Below are 24,795 nucleotides of genomic sequence, written 5' to 3'. Positions count from 1 at the left end.
ACCATTCATTGAGTAGGGTGTGAGCAGTTGAGGGTTCACTTACCCTAGCGGGGTGGATGAGCTCATTCATCCTTTCTCAGCGTTGCAGGGCAGTCCTTTGCTGGAGGCCCTGGGCAGGGACTGCCTTAGAGATTTGTTCCCAGGCGGAGCTGGTCTCCCTGCTCGGCCTCCTCCTCCCGCCTGCTGGATAGAGGATGTCCCTCCTGGCCGCCACTTGGTCAATCAGGACGCCCAGGAAGGCAAAGCTGAATTTGGGCGCTGGAACTCCCCGTCCTCTTCGGGCCATCTCTTCTATCACTCTTGTATAGGCTAATGTCCGGTCACCATTTAAATATGGCTCCCACATCTGATGCACCATCCAGCCTGCCCCGCTGCACAAAACATAGGGAAACCCCCAACTGCATAATTAATGAGGCCGGGGTTTGTGTGATACTGTGTGGCCTCCATGGTGGGAAACACTCCCTGTCCCCGCCCCTGCCCCCACTATGGGACTTAGTCCCGGCAGGGAAAATTCCACCCTCAGTCTCTCTGATTATCAACAATGATGCTGGTTGCTGCAATGCTGACTGGAACAGAAATTCCTGGTTTAATTCCCCAGCCTGTGTTGAGTTAACTGATGTCAGCAAGCATGGGGAGGAGCTTCAATTGAATTGCACCCTTGGGCTAAGGAGAAAATATCCTTACAGGATTAAATTTGGCTGTTCTGCCTCCCTGACAGTCTAGACTCACAGACAGGGCTGGATTTTCCCTCTGGGATTTGGGTGGTGGGGGAGTGGTGGTGGTGGTGGTGGGGGGGGGGGGGGGGGGGGGGGGTGGGCAGAAAACAGAAGTTCGGATTGTTTCTGAGTCCCAAACCCGCCCATGCACTTGTTGCGGGGGTGGGGGGGGGGGGTGCAGTCACTGGGATTTTCACAGAGGCACCCCTGTAATTGGCATGGAGACAGATTCCCTGCCTAATTAAGGGCGCTTGGGCCAGAGGCCATCCAGCTTGAGAGGAACAGCAGGCTGTGATGGAGGATAAGTAGGAGAGAGGGTGTTTAACATGGAGGCACCCTCTCAACAACTTTCCTGAAGCTTTGAAAAAAAAACAGTTCCTGCATCCAGTCCACCACTGTCAGGGGTCGAGACGGGGAGAGGGGGTGGGAGGGATTCCCTTCCACACCCAGACAACAGGGTCGGCCTGTAGGCCTGCCTAGAGCACAACCCTCCCCCCCCAGCCCCACTCCTGCTGCTGGATGCCTCCCTTACAGGCTGTTAAACTTCTTCTGCCACTTCAGAAAACTGAATTAACAAGGTCTTACCAAGCCTAATCAGCATCCCGCCGTGTGTGAGCAGGGGGCCTTGCCAGCCCCGAACACACCTTGGCAAAAATGGCACATGGCAATGAGGTGGGGAAATCAGCGCCAGTATTTTAGGGCCCCATCTGACTCCATTCCCACCTCTGGGTTGCCACTTAAGCGAAGTAAGACTTGAATTCATGTAGTGTCTTTCGCAGCCTCAGGATGTCCCAAAGCACTTTACAGACAATGAAGTACTTTTGAAGCGTAGTTAGTGTTGTGATGTGGGAGGAAAGGCAACATCTGTGGAATCGTACCCCAGGGAAGTGTCAGCGCCTTCAGGATATGGGGGGAGAAAATTGGAAATAAGGTTCTCCATGCTCTCGGGATGTGGGGTCACAATCTAGGCTCATGGCAGGTGCTCATTTCATTCCTAGCGACTTGGAAGTTGAAGATTAGACTCAAGGGGAAGGCCAATTTGTGGAGCATGATGGTGAGAATAGAGGAGAGAAATCAGAATTCTGGTGGAGGTTCTAACCTGAGATGCCACCCTGCCTTTTCTGGTTCAAATGATGACTGTCCTACTGTTCACTTGCCGCATTTTCTGCTCTTAACACAGAGGAAAATCTCTTTCTGAGAAGCAGGCAATGTGTTGAAAGCCCTACATTGGGCCAATCACATGTTGCTGAGGTTGCTACATGGCTGGGGGCCATTTTAAGGCCTCTTACCTTGTGCTGCTTAATGGCTTTGTTCAGTCTCTTCTCCTGGTCAAGGCGCGCCTGCATTCGCTCCATGGACTCATGGATCAGGTTGTTCTCCTCAGTCTGTCTCAGCAGCTGCTCCTGTAAGCTCTGCACATCGGCCTGTTGTTTGTTCAGAGTGACCTGTGACCTTCTGCTGACACCAAAGTGACAGGAGAGAAATTAAAGGGATCTGAAGCTTACACCTCTCAAAGCAGGAACTACTGCTCTTTGGGGAAGCTTTCCTTTTTTTTCCAACTGGGAAAAACTGGTGTAGGATTAAGAGCCCCTCCTGCACCCAATACATATACACGGAATGACCAAGGTTGAGGAGGGGAGAGAACAGAGTATCGGGTAAATTAGGAAGATGAGGCAAGGTGACACCAAGCTGGGGTTCTAAAGCCCATGCCTGCAGCAGGGAGGGAAGGATGGTGTTAGGACAGACTTTCACAATTTCTAAAGTAATATTTAAATTAGGTGGTGGTACATTGAGGCTTGATTTCAGCCATGGTTGAGATCATCCAACTCTGCACAGCCTGCAGGGTTGATCCTGGGCCTTCCTTATTAGCATGGCTTTGGCACAATGTTCAGTTCCATTTGCGACTCCCCAGATACTGAAAGCAGTCCGAGCCCACAAGCAGTAAGACCTGGACAACTTTCAGACTTAGGCTGATAAGTCACAAGTAAGATCTGTTGCACACAAGTACCAGGCCATGACCATCTCCAACAAGAGAGAATCTGACCATCTCCCTAGACATTCAATGTCATTATCATTGCTGAATCCCTCACTATCAACATTCTGGGGGTCACCAATGATCAGAAACTGAACTGGACTAGCCATATAATTACTTTGGCTACATGAGCAGGTCAGAGGCAAGGAGTCTTGTGGTGAGTAACTCACCTCCTGTTGCCCCGAAGCTTGTGCAACATCTACAAGGCACCAGTGATGGAGTATTCTCCACTTGCCTGGATGAGTGCTGTGGGGAAAACTTTTCAGGTGATACAGGGCCGTGTCCTAACCGCCACTTAGTTTGGTATTTTCCTGTGATCCAGTTAGACCCAGGGAAAACCCAGAAATGCTGGGAAAGTGGAGGTCCTGCTGGATTTAATGTGGGGATGGGGTGTGAGCAGTCTGAGTGATCATGGGGAAGGGAAGGGGTCGCAGAGAGAAGTGGGGGGTTGGAAAGATTGAAGAGTGTTTGTCTCGTAATCACGGGAAAGGAGGCAGGTTAACTCTGAGGGGTCAGGGGAAGCATTCCTGCTCCACTTGACCCACAAGCAGTGTTGGAAAAGCACTTGCTTGCTGGATCTGGCAAATGACCTCCATAGGGTTCCAAATGGCCTACTGACAAAATCCCACATGATATGCTATTAGTTAAACTGAAAGTTACGGAAGCTCACGGTAAACCCTAGGAATGAATAAGAAACTCGTTAAGGATAGAAAACAATAATTGCTTGCTGGATGTATTTTGTTGTGGGGGTGGGGTGGGGGAGGAACCAATGAATGGGTGACCCAGGACTTGGTGTTGTGGCCAACTCTGTTCCTTATTTACATAAAAGATTCTGAAATTCAAAGCAATTGAGTTAAATTTTTTGATGATACCAAATTGGGAAGGGCAATAGAAACAGAGGAATGTCAGAGAAACTCAGATTATAACAACACCAACTTGCATTTATATAGTGCCTCTAACTCAATAGCTTCTTGTGCGCTTCAAAGCAGCATTATCAGACAAAGTTTGGCATCGAATCACTTAAGGACATATTAGGGCAGATGACCAAAAGCTTGTTCAAAGAGTTAGGTTTTAAGAAGTATCTTAATGGAGGAGAGAGTGGAAAAAAGGTATAGGGAGAGTGTGCCAGAGCTTAGGGCCTCATTGGCTAATGGCAAGGCTAACAAGGATGGAGCAAGTAAAATCATGGATTTCCAAGCGGCCAGAATTGGAGGAACACAGAGACCTTGGAGGGTTTGTGGGGCTGGAGGAGATTTCAGAGGTCAGATTGGGAGATGTCATGCAGCGATTTGAAAGCGGGCATGAGAATTTTAAAATCAAGGCTTCAGGGAACCAATGTACATCGGCGAGCATGAGAATGATGATTTTTAAAAGATTATAGAGTGATATGGACAAGGTAATTATATGGGCAGGTCAAGGGCAGATGAAAAAAGTGCAAGGTACTGCACATAGGAAGGAAAAACAAGCTTTACAGAAGAAGAAAGGGACAAAGGAGTCCCAGTAGATTTGACTCTAAACATGCTACTGTAGCACAGTGATCAACAAAGACAATAGAATGTGGAACTACATAGCCCTAACAGTTGAATACAAGTCTGAAGAGGTGGTGGTGAAACTGTGCTGTGCTTTGGTCAGATCCCTCCTTTAGCAATGCATCCGGTTTGGTTGCCAAGCCACAGGCAGCCATTCAAACGTTGGAAACGGTACAAAAAAGAAAGTATCCTCCTGGATTCTTCCACCTACCTGAGCTGCTGCAGGTCTTTCTCGTATCCACCCAGCAATTCATCTTTCCTCTCCAGCTGACTCTTCAGCTGAGTGACTCGGCTGTTCAGCAGCTCCATGTTCTTTTGCCGTGCTTTCCCCAGCTTCTCCCTCTCATCCGGCGGAACATGCTTCAATGAGAGTGACCCCGAAAGCTCCTTCATGTCGAGCAGGCTGGAAAGAGCCTTCACCAGGTCCAGATACTATCCGGCATATTAAGACAAAGGTGAGAAATGGTTAAACTGGAGGTTTGGGTGCCCTGGTACACAAATCACTAAAACTAGCACACAGGTTCGAGAAGGCTAATTGAGCATTGCCGTTGATCTCAGGAATTTGGAAAACAAAGGGGAGGGAACGATGTTTCTATTGTACACGCCTTGGTCAGAGGGATAAATAGGTCTTGTGGGAGGTACAGCATGGATTCACCAGAATGCGCTAAAGGGTTCGATTATAAGGATAGGTTCAATAAGCCTCATTTATATTCCCAAGCATTTCAAAGCTTAAGGGGTCAAAAATGATGAAGGGATTCAACAAGCTAAATACAGAGAAGTTATTTCCTCCGGTGGGGAATCTGGGACAAGAGAGAACAATCTTAAAAATAGAACTAGGCTATTCAGGGGTGAAATCAGGAAGCATGTTTTCACACAAAGATCTCCTCCAATTGTTGAAACTGAGAGTTAATTGAAATGATCACAATTGGGATTGAGAGATTTTTGTTAGGTAAGAGTATCAAGTGATATAATCAAAGGTGAATATATGGAGTTGAGATTCAGGTCAGTCAGGTTCTTAAAGAATGGCAGAGCAGGCTCAAATAATTTAATGGCCTACTAATGTCCTTACTCACCATCTTAACAGCGAAGTATCTCCTTACTGAGGTAAGTATAGAGCTACAAGCAATCGAGGGATACATGCAAATACAGCTAACTATGGCTAAAGACTTCAGGAATCAATCAATAACTCATGTGAGGCTGGAATCAAAGACAAGCCTTCAATAGGAAATAACTGACCAGGGTTGAATAGTGACAATGCAAGAATTGGATAGACATTTTAAAGTTTTGTTTGAATATCTTTGTGGATCACAAAGAAATCACAGGAAACTTTTCCTCAGGTAATTTCTGGAAAAGGCCTATAATGGGACAGAAAAAGGTCGGCTTAATGAAATGCCTTTTGCCACTCCAGTGGGAATGGTTTTGAATTTAAAAAAATAATTTAATGGCATTTTCTCAGCCCTAGTGAGAAAGCATAAATTATAGGATCATCGGATATTCACAATGATATTTTGTTGAGAATTGTTTCATAAATTTGGGATCTTTTCTTGTTACTTGCTGGACACTGCCTCTGATGAGGGGTGTGTACTGATTCTTGCTTCTCATGTAGTGTCCTTGTTGGCCAAGCATTGCTAATCATGGCTAATACCATGATAGCACAATGGGACAGGGCCAGGAGACAGGCCCCAGGATTGACCTCAGCTGGTACAAGGATTGAACCCATGCTGCTGCTGTTATTTTGCAGCACAATGTAGATGACTGTGTTAACTAGCATCCCCCCCCCCCCACCATGTATTAATTGCAGGAATCGTAAGTCATGGTCTGAAATATTAAAACCTTCTTTCCGGTGCTGGAGTCTACGTACCGTCCTCTCGCTCAGGTCCAAGGCCTCAGACATTTCCAACCGTGCTGTCCTATTGATCGAGGCTTCAGAAATGGCGAAAGAGTCATCCCTTCGCTTCTGCAATACAGGGAGCAGGCTAACACAACTGAGTGTTTTACATAGAATTATACAGAATTTAAAGCACAGAAGCAAGCCAGAGGTGTTTATGCTCCACATAAACTTCCTCCTATCTTATTCCAGTCAACTCTATCAGCATATTCTTCCATTCCTTTCTCCCTCATGTGCTTATCTAGTTTCCCATTAAATGCACCCATGCTATTTGCCTCAATTACTCAATGCGGTAGCGAGTTTCACATTCTCACCACTTTCGGGATAAAGACATTTCTCCTGAGTTCCTTATTAGAGTTATTACTGACTGTCTTATAATTATGGCCCTTAATGCTTGTGAAGACAGCTTGAAGAATTTCAGAGAGGTCAAATGCCTCAATGTTGGAAATGACCATTGACGCTCACTCACTGTCTAGACTTAGGTGAAAAATTGCACTTTGTGGGTATTGGAGGGCAGCAGCCACCTGTGGAACTGTCCAGAGTGGCGCAGAGGGGGGAGAAATGGAATATAAATATGCTGTGAAGCTGTGGTAAGGGAGATTCACAAAAACTAATGAATGTAGGCCCAGCCCCTTGAGTTCAGGTTGACATTGGTTATCAGATCATTAAGGGTGTCAGGAGCAGGACACCTCAGTCAGCCATTTGCAGGAAAGGTATCCCAAAACCACTGGAACATCTTCTAAAGGCCCAAGCAGCTAAGCCATGGCTCACAGTGACAGCTTGCACAAGCATCACTGCGAGAGCATACACAAGCAATTCAACACAATGAAACCGGAGGCTGTAAGAAAAATAAAAAAAAAAGTTGGAAATACTCAGCAGGTCAAGCAGCATCTGTGGAGAGAAACTGAGCTAACGTTTCAGGCTGAGATAATTTTATCAGGACTCTCAAGCTGAAATGTTAATTTTGTTTCTCCCCACAGACACTGTCTGACCTGTTGAGTATTTCCAGCATCTTGCTTTTGAACTGGAGGCTATAATGTCGGGTGAGTGAATGACTATCAATCAATTGTACGAGCAAAATAAACTAAATGGTACAAATTTAAAAGGGGTGCAGTAACAGAGAAACCTGGTGGGTGTACGTTTTCTGAAGGTGACAGGACAAGTTGATAAGGCAGTTAAAAGGACACACGGGGACTTTGGCTTTTTTAGTAGAAGCATTGTGCAAAATTCTTCAAAAAAATCTGCTGGAGTTCCCCTTTCCTCCCAGAGGTAGTGAGTGTGCAGCCACTGCTCTTGCTGTGCTCGGCCAGCGTTCGATGCAGCGGAGAGTTTATCCCTTCTTGCCTGCGTCTGCAATAAGGTCCTGCTTCATGATTCCGAGTCTTCACTGCTGCTTCCTCTACCTCATCCCCATTTGCTTCAGCAGCCTGGAAACCACAGCAACAAAGTGTTGGCTTCGAGTTTGAAGCGTAAACACAGCATCACACTCCTAAAAAAGCTGAACTCTCCTTAGTTTTGCTCTCAGCCCTGGTCGATAGGCACGGCCGACAACGGAGTCGATGCGTTGAAGGAGATAAGGAATGACGGAAATAGGAAAATAGGATCTTCACTTCGTGTATAGGGTTGCAAACTCTGGGTGGACGTGTTTTTCTGTAGGTTTCATTACTGATCATCCACCTCCAAGCACCCTGTCTCCCGCCATTGGTCGCTCAATCCGTCCGTCCTCACCGAAGCCCATCTTCCCAGGCCAGATAGAAAGTTAAAATTCTCTTCTTTACCGGTTGGATAATTCTTGACTATCAGTTAAGCGGCTTTTGTTCCCACTCCAGCCATCTCCAAGCAATAAACACAAATGTTCCAAGAAAATTTTTAAAAAACACAATTGAAGAAAAAAATGTCCCTATGACCTGTCTCCTGGCTTGCTTTTTATAGAATTGCAGAATGGTCACAGTACAGAAGGAGGCCATTTAGCCCATTGTGTCCATGCCAGCCCTCTGCATGAGCTACTCAGCTGGTCCCACTCCCCTACTTTTTCCCCATAGCACATATATAATTTCTTTAGATAATTACCCCCTTCCCTTTTGAAGGCTTCAAGAGATTAATATTAAATTCCCCCAAGGTAATCTTGGCAGCCCTACTCATGTACAATCTGTTCTGCCATGGGCCAGGATTTCACACTCTCCCGTCGGCTGGTTTTTAGGTGGGGTGGGGCGGGGGGGGCGGTTGGTGGGGTTGGAAACATTGTGAAATTGAAGGGTGGGGATTCACTCTGGGTTCCAGCCCACCCCGACCTCGCAGCGATTTTACCCTGGGGAGGGCAAGGCCTTGGGAGGGACGGTCACCCTTGCCCCATTTGAGGCCCAATTATTGGCCACTTAAGGGCCATTTCCTGCCCAGCCTCAATTTTTAGCCTGGTGCGAGGATTCACCTGGTGAGGGGGAAGCCCGAAAATGAACAGGCTCTGGCCTTGATGGGGCAGGTGGGGTGGGCGGGAGGGGTGTGGTGGGGCCTCCATCAGAAGCTCTCTTCTGACTTCAGACACCGCCCCCTCTCCTGCCCCACTTAAGGTCTGGTGGTCGCTGGACCTTTCTTCCCCCCACACCCGGCTCTCCCCCAACACCATGATCGCCCACTTTGTGCTCCTGCCAGGTCTTCCTTTCCCTCCCTGCCCTTGGACCCCTTAAACTTAACTTGTTCTCTGGTCCCAGGTTTCAGCTGAAGTTCCTCTTCAGTCCACTGCAGCTCTTGTGGCTGGAGGGACTGGAGAGCTGCCGGCCAATCTCTCTAAGGTGGGGCTTCCTCCCGAGGGAGGTGCGGAAATCCCACCTGCAGCCAACTGACAGTCAGTCGAATGTGAAATGGCTGCGGGGCAGTCAGAGTCGGCAGGGGTGTGTTCCCCTCCGACTCTTCGGTTAGCAGGAAGGAAAACCCCGCCATCCGAAATATTCAGGCCATGGATTCTAGCCCACCTGTGGTTGTGAAAGGCACTATATAAATGCAAGTTCAGGACCACAAACCTGTACAATCTACTCTCTCGTGTGATCCACTGACATAAAATATACACTGGTCATAATACTAAACTCTTCTTCAATCGATTTAATTCTTTAGTGCTCACTGAAGAAAGTGGCGTTCAACCCAAACTCTTGCCTGGTAAGGAGTCACAAATTGGTCACTTGTATCTCAAAAGGAGTACACTATAAAATAAAGCCTTGCTTCTTAAGTCACCAGAAAACAAGTTCTGCAACCTGACCAGTTTCCATTTGCAGTCATGTAGCCAACAATCGCCTTAGACCCAAAGTCTGCATCAGGTGGTGACTCTTCATGCTTTCAACAAATGTTCAATGCTTGAAGAACTCCTGTTAGCTCAACTGTTAAATGCAGCATATTACTGAGCCACACAGAACAGAAAGTCTGGGTGCCAGATTCAACATTGGTCTGTGCTGAGTCAATTTAACTGTGGTGATGAGGGGTCTACAACTGGTGCTAGGAACCCTGGGTTAGGAAAGTTCACTGAGCTCTACAGGATGCGCTGTGAACATCAGATGAGGATGGCATCCAGTTTGACAGTGATGCTTCCTATGCTCGAATAGCCTGTCTGCTCTCTGTAGCAGCTCATGCTTGGAGGAGGCACCATATGACAACTGGTGCCTGAGGAAGCAGAGCCTAGCAATGAATCATTGTGTGCAGGCCAGGGCGGGAGAGACAGATGGGCAGAACTAATTGAAAATCAAACCATTCTAATTTCTATTCTGGGAGAATTAAACAAAAGAGCCATCTGATAATTCCATAGAATGAATTATTAAAGAGTTCACTTAAGGACGCAACGCAGAGCAAGTCATTTACCGAGCTAGTTAAATATAAAACAATGGGGGGGAGGAGTTGCACTGTTTTAACGGAACAACTTACATCAGTGTGAACTGACACTTCATGCCTCTGAAGAGCACTTCACCCGATCAGCATCATTTCCAGTGAGCTGACCCGCAGAGGTACAATGGAGGCAGCAGCTGGCTGTGGGGCAAGTAAGCATGTGGTCCAGGCATTTTGTCCTCCCCTTTCCTGAAGGCGTAAAGTTTCTCAGCAGTATTCTGGCACGTCACCCAAGTTACAACGTTCTTAACTCATGAGAGTTTTGGACCAGAGTGTCAGCTCATCACAGCTGTTTTGTCTCCGATTGTGGTTTAAGCCCCAATATAGGAGCCAGACGTGTACCCAGACTGACACATTAGTGCAGCTTTGAGAGAATGCTGCACTGTTGGGAGTGCGTTCTGTCAGATAAAGCCTTAAACTGTGGTACCATTTAGCTGCTCCAATAATTCAGGGTGTAAAGAACCCATGGCACTACTTGATGAGCCAATATTTAGGTTGGCAAAATGGCCATTGACCTAATAGAATAGAATCAGAAATTTATAGCACAGAAAGAAGCTATTCTGCCCATCCTACCCGTGCTGACTGTTTGAAACAGCAGTCAAGCTTGATTCCACATCCCTGCTTTTTGGTTGTATCCCTGTAAGTTCTCAATCCTCAAGTAGCTGTCAAACTTTAAAATTATTTATGGAATCAGCTTCCACCACCTTTTCAGGCAGTGTTCCAGATCCTGACAACCTGCATAAGAACAGCCATTGTCAATGAACTGTGAGATGACTCTGAGAGACAATGATTAAGGTGCTCTATTAATGTCAGTCTTCCTTCTTGCTCTATCTTGTGAGGGATTATATCCAGGGCTGAAAATGCCCCCACATTTTGCAACAAGGCCGTTGGGCAGCATCCAGCAGTAGGGGAAGCCTGGCCCTGGAAAATAAGGCCAATTGTAGAGCGCCCTTAATACTGCTGGTCTAGTTCAGCTAACTCATCACTTAACAGGGATCGAACCTCGCATCTTCTGGTCTGTAGGACTCAATGGTGTATTTACACACATTCTGCCTGAGCTTTGGGCTTAGTGGTAGCATTCCAGCTTTTCTGAGGCAGAAGATGCAGGGTTTGACATAAAAATGGAAGATGCTGGAAATTCTGAGCAGGTCTGACAGCATCCGTGGAGAGAGAAACAGAGTTGGCTTCCTGAAACGTTAATTCTGTTTCTCTCTGTGTCTCTCTTAGAGATGCTGCCAGACTTGCTGAGCATTTCCAGCATTTTGTTTTTATTTCAGATTCCCAGTATCCGTGGTATCTTGCACATGTTGATGCAGGGTTTAAATTCTGCTCCATAAGTAGTATAAGGGTATCTGGCATAGCAAGGGTTAATGTGGGATCGGGAAACAGTACCGCCCACAGTGTGATGTAAAGGGACACATGACCTGAGTCTAGGTTCAGTTGTGGACTGGACAGAGACCTGTGTAGAAACAAGCATGAAGTTAGCTCATAGCTTGGGCTATACCCTATATATATGTACATGTTTATATGTTATCAATAAACAGCTAATGTTCAACCATACAAGACTCAGAACCTCTTTGTGAGACCGACTGAACATACAACGGTCCAGACAGTCCCAGTGAAGGTGTGAACTCAGATTCTGAATTCAAAGTGAACGTCCAGAGAGATATATGTGTCTAGTGGGTGGGGACTCTTCCCATCACCAAAAGGCCAGTGGGAGTCTTCTCACTATATAGGCCTGACCACACTCTGTTCTCCAACAGGGCTTGAAGATGTGAAAACAGCAACATAAAATCCCCGGCATCGTGTAATTTACTGCTTGCTCATATTATCAACAAAGCATTAAATCGATAGCTAATTAACTAAGATTTGACCCTTTTAGTGTGAAAACAAGTCCCTGTAAATTTATTAACTTTGACACTTTGTGTAATCCCTTTAATCTTTTAATCCCACTTTGCATTCAACACAGACGAGACTCACCAGTTCTGATACACGGACTTAAAGGCAATATTTAGCAGGGTTTTTAATTACACGTAATCTAATATTTTCAAATTATAACATATATCCCTGTAAAGCTGAGCATATTGTTATATATCTGTAATACTCAATGTATAGCATCAATCAAAGTTCTCAATTTCCTGGCAGCTGCCCTGCCATCACCTTGTAAATCCCTCCCCCTTGTGGTCATGCAGTGATCAGCAACATGGCGAAACCAGGCCACCAAAATGGGAGCAGCAGAGAGAATCCAGCACCAGCAACAAACAAGGAGGTGGCAGCAAGAAAAGTTAAAATCGGAAAGTTGCCAGTTGTAAGGGGGGGGTGGCTAAGGAATACCAGGTAAGAGCAATCAAAGCTCGGAGCTCTATTTCAAAAAAAAATGGTTATTTATCTCATGCCTCTCTTCAGCGTCCCAAAATGCTTGAAGAATACTTGACAGCCACTTCGGACAAGGAACCTTCAAGAAATACCAGCAAGGCGATGGCCATTTAATCCATTTCGATAAGGTTGGTTGAGGGAGCTCTGTGTAGTGAGCAGAGTGTTTCACAGGAATCTCTCCATCTACCTTAGATCGCAGCATAATTATCCACCTTTGAAGCCTCAAGAAATCCTTTCAAAGACAAGAGGTCAATTTATATGCAGAGTATAAAATGTCAACTGCCAGTGTTGGTGTAGGTGGTCACCATCTTGAAATGTGAAAAACAAACATGGGTAATTCAATCAATCTGACACATCTTACTGAATGAATTAATTCTACAAACATACCTTTAGCCACAATCAAAGCATTTTAAAAGCCGTGAAAATTCATTGTCTTCAGCATCTGATGCAAAGTGTTCATCAAATTCATTCTGAGTCACTTTGGCTATGGCATCATTGTATGGATCCTACTCTGAGAATCTTCAGCAAATCATCTTCTTCTCCATCCATTGAATTGGATATTCCACATTTTTTGAAGGATCTGATGACAATTTGTGCTTTAATAGCATTGCATGGTTTGCTGATGAAACCGCACAAAACATCAAGCTGTGCAGCATGTATTTCCATTCCTTGTGAAGGTTTTTTCTCATTGAAGGATCCACCTATCCTTAATTTCTTCACAGGCACCTCCTGATTTCATCGATTATTTGTGATCTGGATATGTCCCACATTAATAAGCTGCAATCTTTACATAGGGAACCAGGACGCTTATCTCACACATTGTTGGTCCATAACTTCACTCCATCCTCATTCATCCGATTGTTGATACGGACATGCACAAAAACTCCTGCAGGGAATTTGATTTTCGGCATAGTTTTACATTTGAAAATGACCATAAGCTCTAATTCTGTTCCATGGGACATGCACCACCACAAATCTCGTCTTCTCATGTCCTATTGATTTCACTAGAACTGTTTTTGAACCTTTCCACTCCACAATTTGGTTGCTGGGCACATTGAAATTCATGGGCGTTTCACCCATGTTGCCAATGCAACATCGCGGGCACTCATGTCATTGCCAGTCTGATGATGAACTGGTAATTTTGACATCGCGATCTTTTGGCAGTCTCTGAGCAAGCTTGGTCTCCTTCCACCACCCGAGACATTTTCGTTCCATAAAGCAGCCACACCAACTAACTGTTCCTCTGAAACCTTTGCCTCACTCAGGGTTTGATTTGGCCCACTTAAGACCATATATACGCATTGCATTTCTGCTGACCATGTAACTATTCTGACGATTTTCAAGGTCACGTTTTGATACATGCTTCTCAAGCTCAGGCCAGTGGCTGGTCCCTCTTCTCATGGCGCATTTGGTCTTGGGCATCTTCTTCAGGCCGGGTTCCTTCTCCTTCCATTCTCACACCAGTGCTTCACTAAAACCAAATTCCCTCGCTGCAGCACCGTTATTTCACAAGTTAGCAAACGTCATGACTTTTAGCTTGAAACCAGCTTTGTACTTCATTCTTTTTGCTGGAGGGACCTATTTCGGTTCATCGGTCACCACGCGCATTCTGCTTTGTGTGGGTGTCTTAAACTCTAGCACATATTCTTGGGAACACAGCCCATTATCACCTTCCTGATCTCACATGCCAACTTATAAGATGAATAAGACATGAGGTGAAAAATTGAGGTCTACTCCTAATGGGAGGAGAGCATTTTTCACAGAGAAAGCTGTGTTGACTTATATATGAGTATATAGGCTGAAACATGTTTTTTGGCACTGAAAGAAAGCGGTCATATATGTTGGGTTGACTTATAATGATCTAAGGTAGTGAACAATATGTTACACAGAGAGTGGTGTTTGTAGTGAACAGTGTGTTACACCAGGAGCTCTGTATGTGGTGAATAGTGTGTTACACCAGGAGCTCTGTATGTGGTGAATAGTGTGTTACACCAGGAGCTCTGTATGTGGTGAATAGTGTGTTACACCAGGAGCTCTGTATGTGGTGAACAGTGTGTTACACCAGGAGCTCTGTATGTGGTGAACAGTGTGTTACACCAGGAGCACTGTATGTGGTGAATAGTGTGTTACACCAGGAGCTCTGTATGTGGTGAACAGTGTGTTACACCAGGAGCACTGTATGTGGTGAACAGTGTGTTACACCAGGAGCACTGTATGTGGTGAATAGTGTGTTACACCAGGAGCACTGTATGTGGTGAACAGTGTGTTACACCAGGAGCTCTGTATGTGGTGAACAGTATGTTACACCAGGAGCTCTGTATGTGGTGAACAGTGTGTTACACCAGGAGCTCTGTATGTGGTGAACAGTGTGTTACACCAGGAGCTCTGTATGTGGTGAACAGTGTGTTACACCAGGAGCTCTGTATGTGGTGAACAGTGTATTACACCAGGAGCTCTGTATGTGGTGAATAGTGTGTTACACCAGGAGATCTGTATGTGGTGAACAGTGTGTTACACCAGGAGCTCTGTATGTGGTGAACAGTGTATTACACCAGAAGCTCTGTATGTGGTGAACAGTGTATTATACCAGGAGCTCTGTATGTGGTGAACAGTGTATTACACCAGAAGCTCTGTATGTGGTGAACAGTGTATTACACCAGGAGCTCTGTATGTGGTGAACAGTGTATTACACCAGAAGCTCTGTATGTGGTGAACAGTGTGTTACACCAGGAGCTCTGTATGTGGTGAACAGTGTGTTATACAGGGAGATTTTTTTTTATTCTTTGATGGGGTGTGGGCATCGCTGACCAGGCCAGCATTTGTTGCCTGTCCCTAATTGCCCTTAAACTGAGTGGCCGTTTCAGAGGGCAGCTAAGGGTCAACCGGTATACAGTGAACAATTTGTTTCACAGGTAGACTTGTAAGTGCTAAACTATGTGTTGCACAGGGAGAGTTATACTGAACAGTGTGTTATAGGGAAAGCGCCATATGTAGTGGACAGCGTGTTACACAGGAAGTGCTGTATGTTGTGAATAGTGTGTTACACAGGAAGCGCTGTTGTATGATGGACAGCGTGTTACACAGGAAGCGCTGTACGTCGTGAACAAGGTGTTACACAGGAAGTGCTGTAGGTAGTGAACGGTGTGTTACACAGGGAGAGTTGTAGGTAGTGAACGGTGTGTTACACAGGGAGAGCTGTAGGTAGTGAACGGTGTGTTACACAGGGAGAGTTGTAGGTAGTGAATGGTGTGTTACACAGGAAGCGCCGTTGTATGATGGACAGCGTGTTACACAGGAAGCGCTGTATGTCGTGAACAAGGTGTTACACAGGAAGTGCTGTAGGTAGTGAACGGTGTGTTACACAGGGAGAGTTGTAGGTAGTGAACATGTGTTACACAGGGAGAGTTGTAGGTAGTGAACGGTGTGTTACACAGGAAGAGTTGTAGGTAGAGAACGGTGTGTTACACAGGAAGAGTTGTAGGTAGTAAATGGTGTGTTACACAGGGAGAGTTGTAGGTAGTGAACGGTGTGTTACACAGGAAGAGTTGTAGGTAGAGAACAGTGTGTTACACAGGGAGAGTTGTAGGTAGTGAACGGTGTGTTACACAGGGAGAGTTGTAGGTAGTGAACGGTGTGTTACACAGGGAGAGTTGTAGGTAGCGAACGGTGTGTTACACAGGGAGAGTTGTAGGTAGTGAACGGTGTGTTACACAGGGAGAGTTGTAGGTAGCGAACGGTGTGTTACACAGGGAGAGTTGTAGGTAGTGAACGGTGTGTTACACAGGGAGAGTTGTAGGTAGTGAACGGTGTGTTACACAGGAAGCGCCGTTGTATGGTGGACAGTGTGTTACACAGGAAGCACTGTATGTTGTGAACAGTGCGTTACACAGGGAGAGTTGTAGGTAGTGAATGGTGTGTTAGACAGGGAGTGCTGTATGGAGTGAACAATACGTGGCACACACTTCAGCTGGGGAAGGTTCTTCCTTTACAAATACGCATTACATCAAACTGATGTCCCCAAAGTTTGACCCCATCTGTCAGACGTCTTTTCCTTTTTATCTGCTCTGTGTTTTCCATTGACAATATCTAGCGTTTTTGTGCAGTAAATGCTCCTCCCTCTGCACTCTAACACTTAGCGAGGAAAGGCATTGCTGGTGAGAAACTCCACCAGCTGGGACTGATCTCCAGTTTGTGTCACGTTGGTTGATTTCAGCCGGGGAGCAGTTGTGGAGACCACAGTTTGCCTCTGTGCCCTCGATCGAGTAAAGTGGAAAGAAAATTAGCCTGGGCTCTCGCTCTTGAGCACCACCCATCACCCGATTGGAAACAGACAGCAGGTGAGGGTGAGACGTGGCTGGACTCTGGCCAAATAGCCTGTCGTACATGAGCAATGGCGTCTTTTTAAAAAATCTTTCATGGAATTGGGTGTCGCTGACAAGCCCAGCATTTGTTGCCCATCCTGAATTGCCCTGGGATAAAAGCAAAATACTGCAGATGCTGGAAATCTGAAACAAAAACAGAAAATGCTGGAAAAACTCGGCAGGTCTGACAGTATCTGTGGAGAGAGAAACAGAGTTTCGAGTCTATATGATCCTTCTTAAGCTCTGAAGAAGGGTCGGACAGACTTGAAACATCAACTCTGTTTCTCCCCCAGCAGACACTGTCAGACCTGCTGAGTTTTCCCAGCATTTTCTGTTTTTGTTTCTGAATTGCCCTGGAGCTGAGTGGCCATTTCAGAGGGCAGTTAAAAGTCAAATTGCTATGGGTTTGGAGTCACGTGTAGGCCAGACCTGGTAAGAATGGCAAATTTCCTTCCCTAAAGGGCATTGGTGAACCAGATGGGTTTTTTTTTCTCAAAACAACAATTGATGATTGTTGTCATGATCACCATTACTGAGACGAGCTTTATATTCCAGATTTGTGATATCACCAGCTGCCATGGTGGAATTTGAACAGAAGTCCCCAGGGTATTTGCCCTGGGCCTCTAGATGACTCGTCCGGTGACATTAGCATTACGCCACTGTCTCCCCCACTTGCAGGTGATGTACTGGAGCTGGGGGTGGGGGCAGGGGGAAGAGACACATACACAAACCCCACTTCCTGTGAAGTGGGAGCAGAGTCCCCACAGGTAGCGGAGGAAAAGACAGGGAAGCATCCAGGATCGGAAAAAAAAAATATTCCTGGAATTTCAAGAGTCCTGTGAACTTTGAATGACAAAAGGAGAAAAACGTGTCTGCTTGAAGTCTGAAATAAGGAAAGGGAAAATGCTGGAAATGCAAACTTGCCCATTACTATCAGAAAAGATGATTATCGTCTCAGATGTAGAACAAGTTCTGGTGAAGAATCATGGCTGAAATATTACTCAAAGCAGTTGCTTTCCAAAAGGTTTGTTTTTTTTACGCTGTTGGCATTCTCACTGCTGATTTAAGCTCCCTTCTGCAGCTCCCTTTGCTATGACTAAGCATCTCTATAAGGAAATAAAATCAATTACTTAAGTAAATGACCGTACTTATGATGCAAAGTTAATGAGATCTTTAGAACGAACAGCCTGGGACACAGGGGAGTTCTGTGGCAGCCACCCAGTGCAGTAAATTGCAAACGTTTACAAGCATTACCAGTTTAGCTTCATCATTGCCCTGCGAGGAGTTGCGGAAGGAGTCATCACCGCTGTGCGCTCGACAGGCCTTCAGATCTGTCAGCTCCTTCTTCAGAATCGTCAGGTGCTGTGAGGCCTGCTCCTGGCTGATTCCTGCCAAGGTCAAAGGTTCAACAGAAATCTAAAGCCACAACATAGCTACTTTCTTACCCACCCTCCCATCCCACACAATGAAATCAAAACCTCAGGTTAAGAATCCAAACAAGCCCTTTGTGCCTTCTCTCACAGGTCGGGCACTATCACCTTTTGGGAACAGGGGACCGCATTTCTGATGCCCCTTGAATCGGGTGCCTCTGATCCAAGAGCGGGGGAGAGCTTGAAGTGCCTGTCCTTACACAAAAATCAAAAGCACCTTTTAAAGAGGTCATGCCGCAAAAAGAGAGATGTGAGGGCAGGAGGAGAGAGGGAGGAAGCAGGCAGGAGTGAAAGATAGAGGGAGAGAGCAAAGAGCGAGAGACGGTCAGAAAGAGAAAGAAAGCAATTGCAGCAGCAGAACCATACAGACACAGCAACACAGAGATATAGGAGAGGAGGAAACAGCAGGGAAAAAGAGACATACACATACAGAAGGATAGACACAGTGAGACAGGTATAGCTTAAATTTTATTTTGGTCCCCACAATTATAGAGGGAGATGATTAAAAAAAGAAAATAAGGAGCATTTATCACTCCTTTCAGTCTCTGACAGAGCACGAGAAAGACAGTGGTGGAGAGGCACATATTTAGAGACAGGCATATTCAGACAGAGACTGTGACAGACATAATTAGAGAATTAGAAACAGAGAGACCCCTATTTCCAGAGACAGAAATAGCGGGACACATGGGGTGGAATCTAGTGAAGCTCCGAGGAGTAGGAATGAGTAGGGGCACTTGACTGGGTGGGAGGTGAAAAGTCAGCTTCCCAGCAGCGGGATGAAAGTTGGGAAGTAAGTTGGCGGAGGATTAAAGGTGGATGGTAGTTCCTGATGGCAAGCAGCGGGAACCTGTTTAGAATGTATTCGCATGTCATGCGTGCATTTAAACACGATTGCCAGATTAAATTGTACCTTTGCGATTATGTCGGCAACAAATGAGAACCATGTGCCTTCAGATTCAAAACTTGTTAAAGGTTGTGTGCAGCAGTCTTCTTGGATTTGGAGTGAGGAGGAGCTGCTTTTTTTGCATGGGGAACTTTGTTGGACCAGGGGTGAGGAGGCTGAGCTGTTGTATCGAGCTCGGGTGGGGCTGTCCAGGGAGGTTGGACATGGCTGTTCATTGAAGGGAGGTCAAGTTGTATTGGACCTAAGAAGGGTGAGGCATGGTTGTCTGAGGGAGGGAGGTCAGGTCGTGCGGTCCTGAGAAGGGTCATGGGGACAGAGGGAAGGCCAATCTCTACCGAAGGCAGCACACAAGCATGACAGAGAGGAGGTCAAGGTTGATGGACGGAGGGTCAGAGGTGACAGAGAGAGGGTGCAGGGTGATAGCTTACAGCTCCAGAGATCCAAGTGTGGCAGGTGGAGAGGGGGTGGCAGCAGCTCAAGTTCCAAATCCTACTCTCACACAGGCAGAATGCTGCTGCTGCCTTGCAGGGAGTGGGTGCCTGTCTGGGTGCTGTTTAAATATGGCGCCTGGACCTTGGGGTAACGCTGGGGTTGATGACTTGCTGCCTGCCCCTGCTATGCTGGGCCCCGCGACTGTGTATGTGATAGCGGGTGGTCAGCCAATCCGCCTTTGAGTGGAAGTCCTGCTCACTTCCGATCCCGGCTATGGGGACACTCGCCGCTGCAGCCTGATTCCTCCCATATTTAGAGAGAAAGAAACTGCGAAAGAGAAAGAAAAGGCAGCGAGAGGAAAAAATTCCCATTCCTTCATAATTTCAGAAAACAAATGAAAATTAAGCTTGAGTTTTTCATGCTTTGAACTTCTAAGGCTTGGAATTTAAAACTGATAATTTTCCAAATGAATTACTTGCCTGGAATTTGAATTCAAGACTATTGACGCCATCTGTTCAAAATAAACAGAGCCTCCCCTGATAATGCTACAGCTTTATCCAGTAACTAGCTGACTGCAGGCTGCGAGGGTCTCCCACTCTGAAGAAGGGTCAGAAGGGACTTGAAACGTTAACTCTGTTTCTCTCTCTGCAGACGCTGTCAGACCTGCTGAGTTTTTCCAGCATTTTCTGTTTATGTTTCAGATTTTGAGCGTCTGCAGTATTTAGCTTTTAACTCACATTTTGTCCCTGATCTCTGCTGATTTAGCTGACCTCAGCTTGGGAGCAGTGAGGATAGGACCTATTCTCGACAGTTCTGTGCTGGAGAGGGGTGGGAGGGGTTGTCGGGGCGGGGTGGGGGGGGGGCGGGGGGGTGGGGGGCTGCAGTTCCGTGGCACAAATTAATCAGGGTTTCCAATCTGGATATTGGAAATGTGTACGATGTGAGTGAATGGGCTCAACTGTGAAGTCCCCCAAGGTCAAACAGCCTAACTGAGAGTCATGGTCTAAACTCACATAAGAATAAAGGCCAGGCGAGCGAGGTGCAGAGGGCACCCAGAATTTGTGGAACTCTAGTCTAAGGCCCAGCAAGGGATCAGGAGCTTGAAAAGAGGAAGAGGAAAAAAACAGAAGGTGGTTATAATGGGTGTTTGGGAAAAGCATATCCTCTAGGAGAGAGAAGCCACCAGTCCAGCAGAAGGCTCAGAGTTAGGGGAGCAGTTCATTTAGCAGCTGAGGGGTTTACCTCCAACAGAAACAGCAGCAGGCAGTATGAAGTTAACACTGATTGGATTGATGTGGCCATACTGTTCAGCAGGCAAGGTGGACCCCGCTGACTGACAGCCTGCTTAATAACATGAGGGCCACACTGACAGGCACAGGAGGCCTGGGTAAATCATCAACAGGCTGTAAGGAACGACGCAGAGTCAGGTGTCAGAACTTGTTTGAAAGAACTGGTGAAGAGTCACAGGCTATGGAAGGTCAGGAAAGTGAATTATTAAAAACATTTGTGTCAGGGCTGCCTGAGCTCGGGATGATTCAATGGCCTGTGCTTCTGAGGGTGTGACTTTAAATCAAGTGACAAAAACTGTTTCCTATTGCTTCCAAAATGATTAGTGCAGGACAAGGAGCATGGGTCAGATACAGGTTAAAGCTCCCTCTAAACTGTCACGTCAAACACTCCCAGGACAGGTGCAGCACAGGTGAGGTACTGAGTAAAGCTCACTCTACACTGTCCCCATCAAACATTCCCAGGACAGGTATAGCACCAGTTCGATGCAGATTAAAACTCCCTCTGCACTATCCCATCAAATACTCCCAAGGCAGGGACAGAACAGGTTAAATAAAGAGTAAAGCACCCTCTACACTGTCCCTTTAAACACTCAAAGGGCAGGCACAACATGGTTTATACAAAGTAAAGATCCTTCTGCAATGCTCCCAGGGCAGGCACGGTATGGGTTAGATACAAAATAATACTCCCTCTACACTGTCTCATCAAACACCCCTTGGCAGGTACAACATGAGTTAGATACAGAGTAAGATCCAAGTGCACTGTCCTAATGGGCCCACAGGTGTATCAATGTTTATTGCTCCTCTGAAGTACCTGGAGTTGCCAACATTGGTCAAGCTCCAGGTGCAGAACCTATGGCCATCGTCCGCCTACAGCAAACTGAAAATATAAATGTGGTGACAACTGACCTGCTGGTCACAGAGGACAACACAGCTCCATAAACAAAGCAAGTGATTTCTCACAGTGCAAAGCTCTGTCAACCTTTGCAGTTATCACAATCTTTAATACAAAGTCCCACTGACAGAAAAAATACTGGATTCTGAACACATCTGAGCGAGAACAAATCACCTGCCATATTCATTCATGCTTTTTCTCTCTTTTCCTTAGGAAGCAAAACAAAGCCATGGCAATGGAGGCAGAACCATTCCAGTATTCAGTGCTATAGCGAAAGACCTCTATTAAAACTAAAGGGATAATGGGTCTTTATTGCAGGGATAGTGATGTGATAAGGCAACTTACATACATTGGAGATAGCAAATGGGCCGGATGTTGAATGTGGGGGAGATGGTGGGTTTGGATTACAAGGGCTACATTGAGTAATTGCACTATGCTGTTCAATAGAACATGGGTTCATGTCTGTAGCTCCCCACATGCAGTTCCTGGCCACCAGTTCTGCCATTCAGAGATGATGGCTATGATGCCCTAGACAATGCCTTTCCTATTGACATCCCTCTTTCTTTGCATGTAGCCTCATCACCTGAATTCTGCCCAAATGGAATAACCATTGGTTCTGTTTTCTTGCCATCATTAACTCAATTCATTTTCCACCCCCAATGGTCCCCCTCTCCCCTGAAGGTACTGGCTCCTCCAAGGGTCTGATAGGTGTCAAGGTTGGAGTTGAGTCTGACCTTTGGAGCACAGCAGAGGGAGCTTCACCTTAGAAGCCTCTAGGCTGAAAGAGACATAGGAACAGGAGTAGGGCCGTTCAGCCCCTCCTGCCAATTCCAGGATGCTTTCCACCTCTTCGGAATGGCTGTCTAACTGAAAACAGCAAATATCCAAACTGATGCAATTGGGGGGGTAATCTGGTCCAAGACTGTGTTTTATTTATATTTCAAGTTTGCCCTGTGGAGGTGGTGTTGGCCCTCAGAAAGGGGAGGAAAGTGGTGCAGGAGTGCGGGGGCATTGAGATTGCTGCCAGGCTGTGATGATATGTGGATTTGCACTTGTGTTTGTTGCCCGCTGTGGAGATTGCATTTGATGCGCTGTGGAGCTCGTGTGTGACAGACGTTGTGTCCTGATCTTCATCACACCCCCATTACAATTTACTCAAGGCTAGGTTAGAAGATTTTTGGAAGACAAGAGAGTCAAGGGTTATGGGGGGGGGGGGGGGGGCGCAGGCAGGAAAGTGGAGTTCAGACCATAACCAGATCAGCCATGATCTTATTTAATAGCAGAGCAGGCTCCAAAGGCCGAATAGCCTACTGCTCGTAAGTCCTATGTTCCTACAACAGTGATTACACTTCAAAAAGCATCTCATTGGCTGTAAAATGCTTTGGCATGTCCTGAGGATGTGAAAGGTAGTATATCAATGCAAATGCTTCTTTGTTTTTTGGGCTGTGCTGAGTTCAGGCAGGGAGTGAAAGGAAGTGACAGATAGATTCACTTATCCCAAATTTTTGGAGGGCTGGTTCTGATGACGCTGAAGGATGGGATATTCGAGGAGCAAGCTGTCCAGGAGGGAAGGATGATCTGGGAACAGGCTGGCCTCTGACTCCGAGGACACTCCAAGGACCTGGAAGATTTGTGAACGGCCAAGCCATGAAGTGGGTATAGGTTTAGGGAAGGGACAGTAACTGCAGGGATGTTGATGGTGACGGTTACTATACTGCTGGGTGAGGTTGCTGACAGGTGCCAGGTGAATGGAGAAGAAGCTTTAGTAACTGACGGAGCCTTACTAGAAGTGTGAGTCCTTTCCAGCTCCCTGATCCTGGTTCGTAACTCAGCCAGTGCTTCACGCTGTCGCTGAATGATCTCCTCATGTCGGTGACCTTTGCACTGTGCCGCGAGCATCACAACTTCAGAGTTCACCTTATCCTGCAATTATGTATTTGAACAAGAAACATCAACACTTTAATTTGAGCACTGTATTGAGAGAGTTACTGATGTAGGAATGCTGCTCTAAACAACAGAAAGGCAAAGAATAAGACTTGAGAATGTACCACGCGACAACAGGATTTCACTCTTCCTAAGCCATCAGACTTCATTTGCTTTACTTTAGTAGGTAATTCTTCAAAAATAAAAATTGGGTGGGCTAACCAGGCCGACATATGATTGTGGTGTAGATAATGTGTCATGGATCCTATCCCCAAATCACTTGTGGACATATTTAACTTTTAAGTAAGACGTGTGTTTTTAAAAAAAGGACATAGAAGCAAAAGCTGGCTGAGACTGTAAGGTAGCTACTTGCTAGAAAATTCCCATGTGGATTATCTAACCAACTAGTTCAGAGAGAATGGAATGTTGCACCTAAAAGGTGTGAAACAGCCTACTTCAGACAGAGGCACTTCAAAGGAAAAGATACAATGCAAACTGAACTGTAATCTCCTGTGGTTGCAGAGATAAAGGAAAATGGTTACCATATCAGCCGAAAGCACCTCCTGTTGAGTTATACCCCAGACTGTGAACATGAACTGAGTTTGAAAAGAAAACATCTGGGTGAAAGACATGTTTGATTTTCCCATCCAGGAATACACAAGGAAAGGGGTTAAAAAAAACAACTGCTACCCTAGTTCTGTGTGCTAGTCTGGTGTGTGTGTGCTCAAAAGGTCACAGCTGAAGAACACTAACTGGGCATCCTTGCAACTTGCAAGTAAAAAGTCCTCTCTCTCTGATTGCCGGAAGCAAGTCACAAGTCAGCAAAGCCACATTCGAAAAGGAAACAGGACAACTCCTTTCAGCTAACCTGCAGAACCAAGGATTTCCAAGCCAACTGCTCAACTGGCAAAGTCAGTGTTACCGGAATCACCCCAACTTAACAGATGCAACATTTCACCATCTACTCCTCACGGCAAGCCAAAGGACTGATTTGTGTATCCCTTATTTTTGGACTCAATTTCTCATTTCTAATCTGTGCATATGTGTTGCATTTTTATTATTTTTTCTTAGGTTTTAGTAACTAGTAAACTCACTCTTTCTTTGACTCAAGAAAGGCTGGTTAAATTGGCTCCTTTTAAAACATAAATACACTTGG

The 24,795-nt window shown here is 46.1% G+C and overlaps 1 protein-coding gene across 3 annotated transcripts in view; it reads right to left on the bottom strand.

Annotated features, from left to right (window-relative positions):
• LOC121288329 (forkhead-associated domain-containing protein 1-like) overlaps positions 1-24,795 on the bottom strand; it is a 124,717-nt gene that overhangs the window by 30,164 nt on the left and 69,758 nt on the right. For all 3 annotated transcript variants that reach the window (XM_041206869.1, XM_041206870.1, XM_041206871.1), the window contains 5 exons: positions 23,501-23,639; positions 18,024-18,157; positions 6,139-6,234; positions 4,489-4,709; positions 2,006-2,171 (listed from right to left, as the gene is read on the bottom strand). In XM_041206869.1, the coding sequence (XP_041062803.1) occupies positions 2,006-2,171; positions 4,489-4,709; positions 6,139-6,234; positions 18,024-18,157; positions 23,501-23,639 (756 nt within the window). The remainder of the gene's footprint in view (positions 1-2,005; positions 2,172-4,488; positions 4,710-6,138; positions 6,235-18,023; positions 18,158-23,500; positions 23,640-24,795) is intronic.

This window comes from Carcharodon carcharias, chromosome 15 (assembly GCF_017639515.1).
Source record: "Carcharodon carcharias isolate sCarCar2 chromosome 15, sCarCar2.pri, whole genome shotgun sequence".
Taxonomy (NCBI): domain Eukaryota; kingdom Metazoa; phylum Chordata; class Chondrichthyes; order Lamniformes; family Lamnidae; genus Carcharodon; species Carcharodon carcharias.
This window is presented reverse-complemented; position numbering and strand designations above follow the sequence as displayed.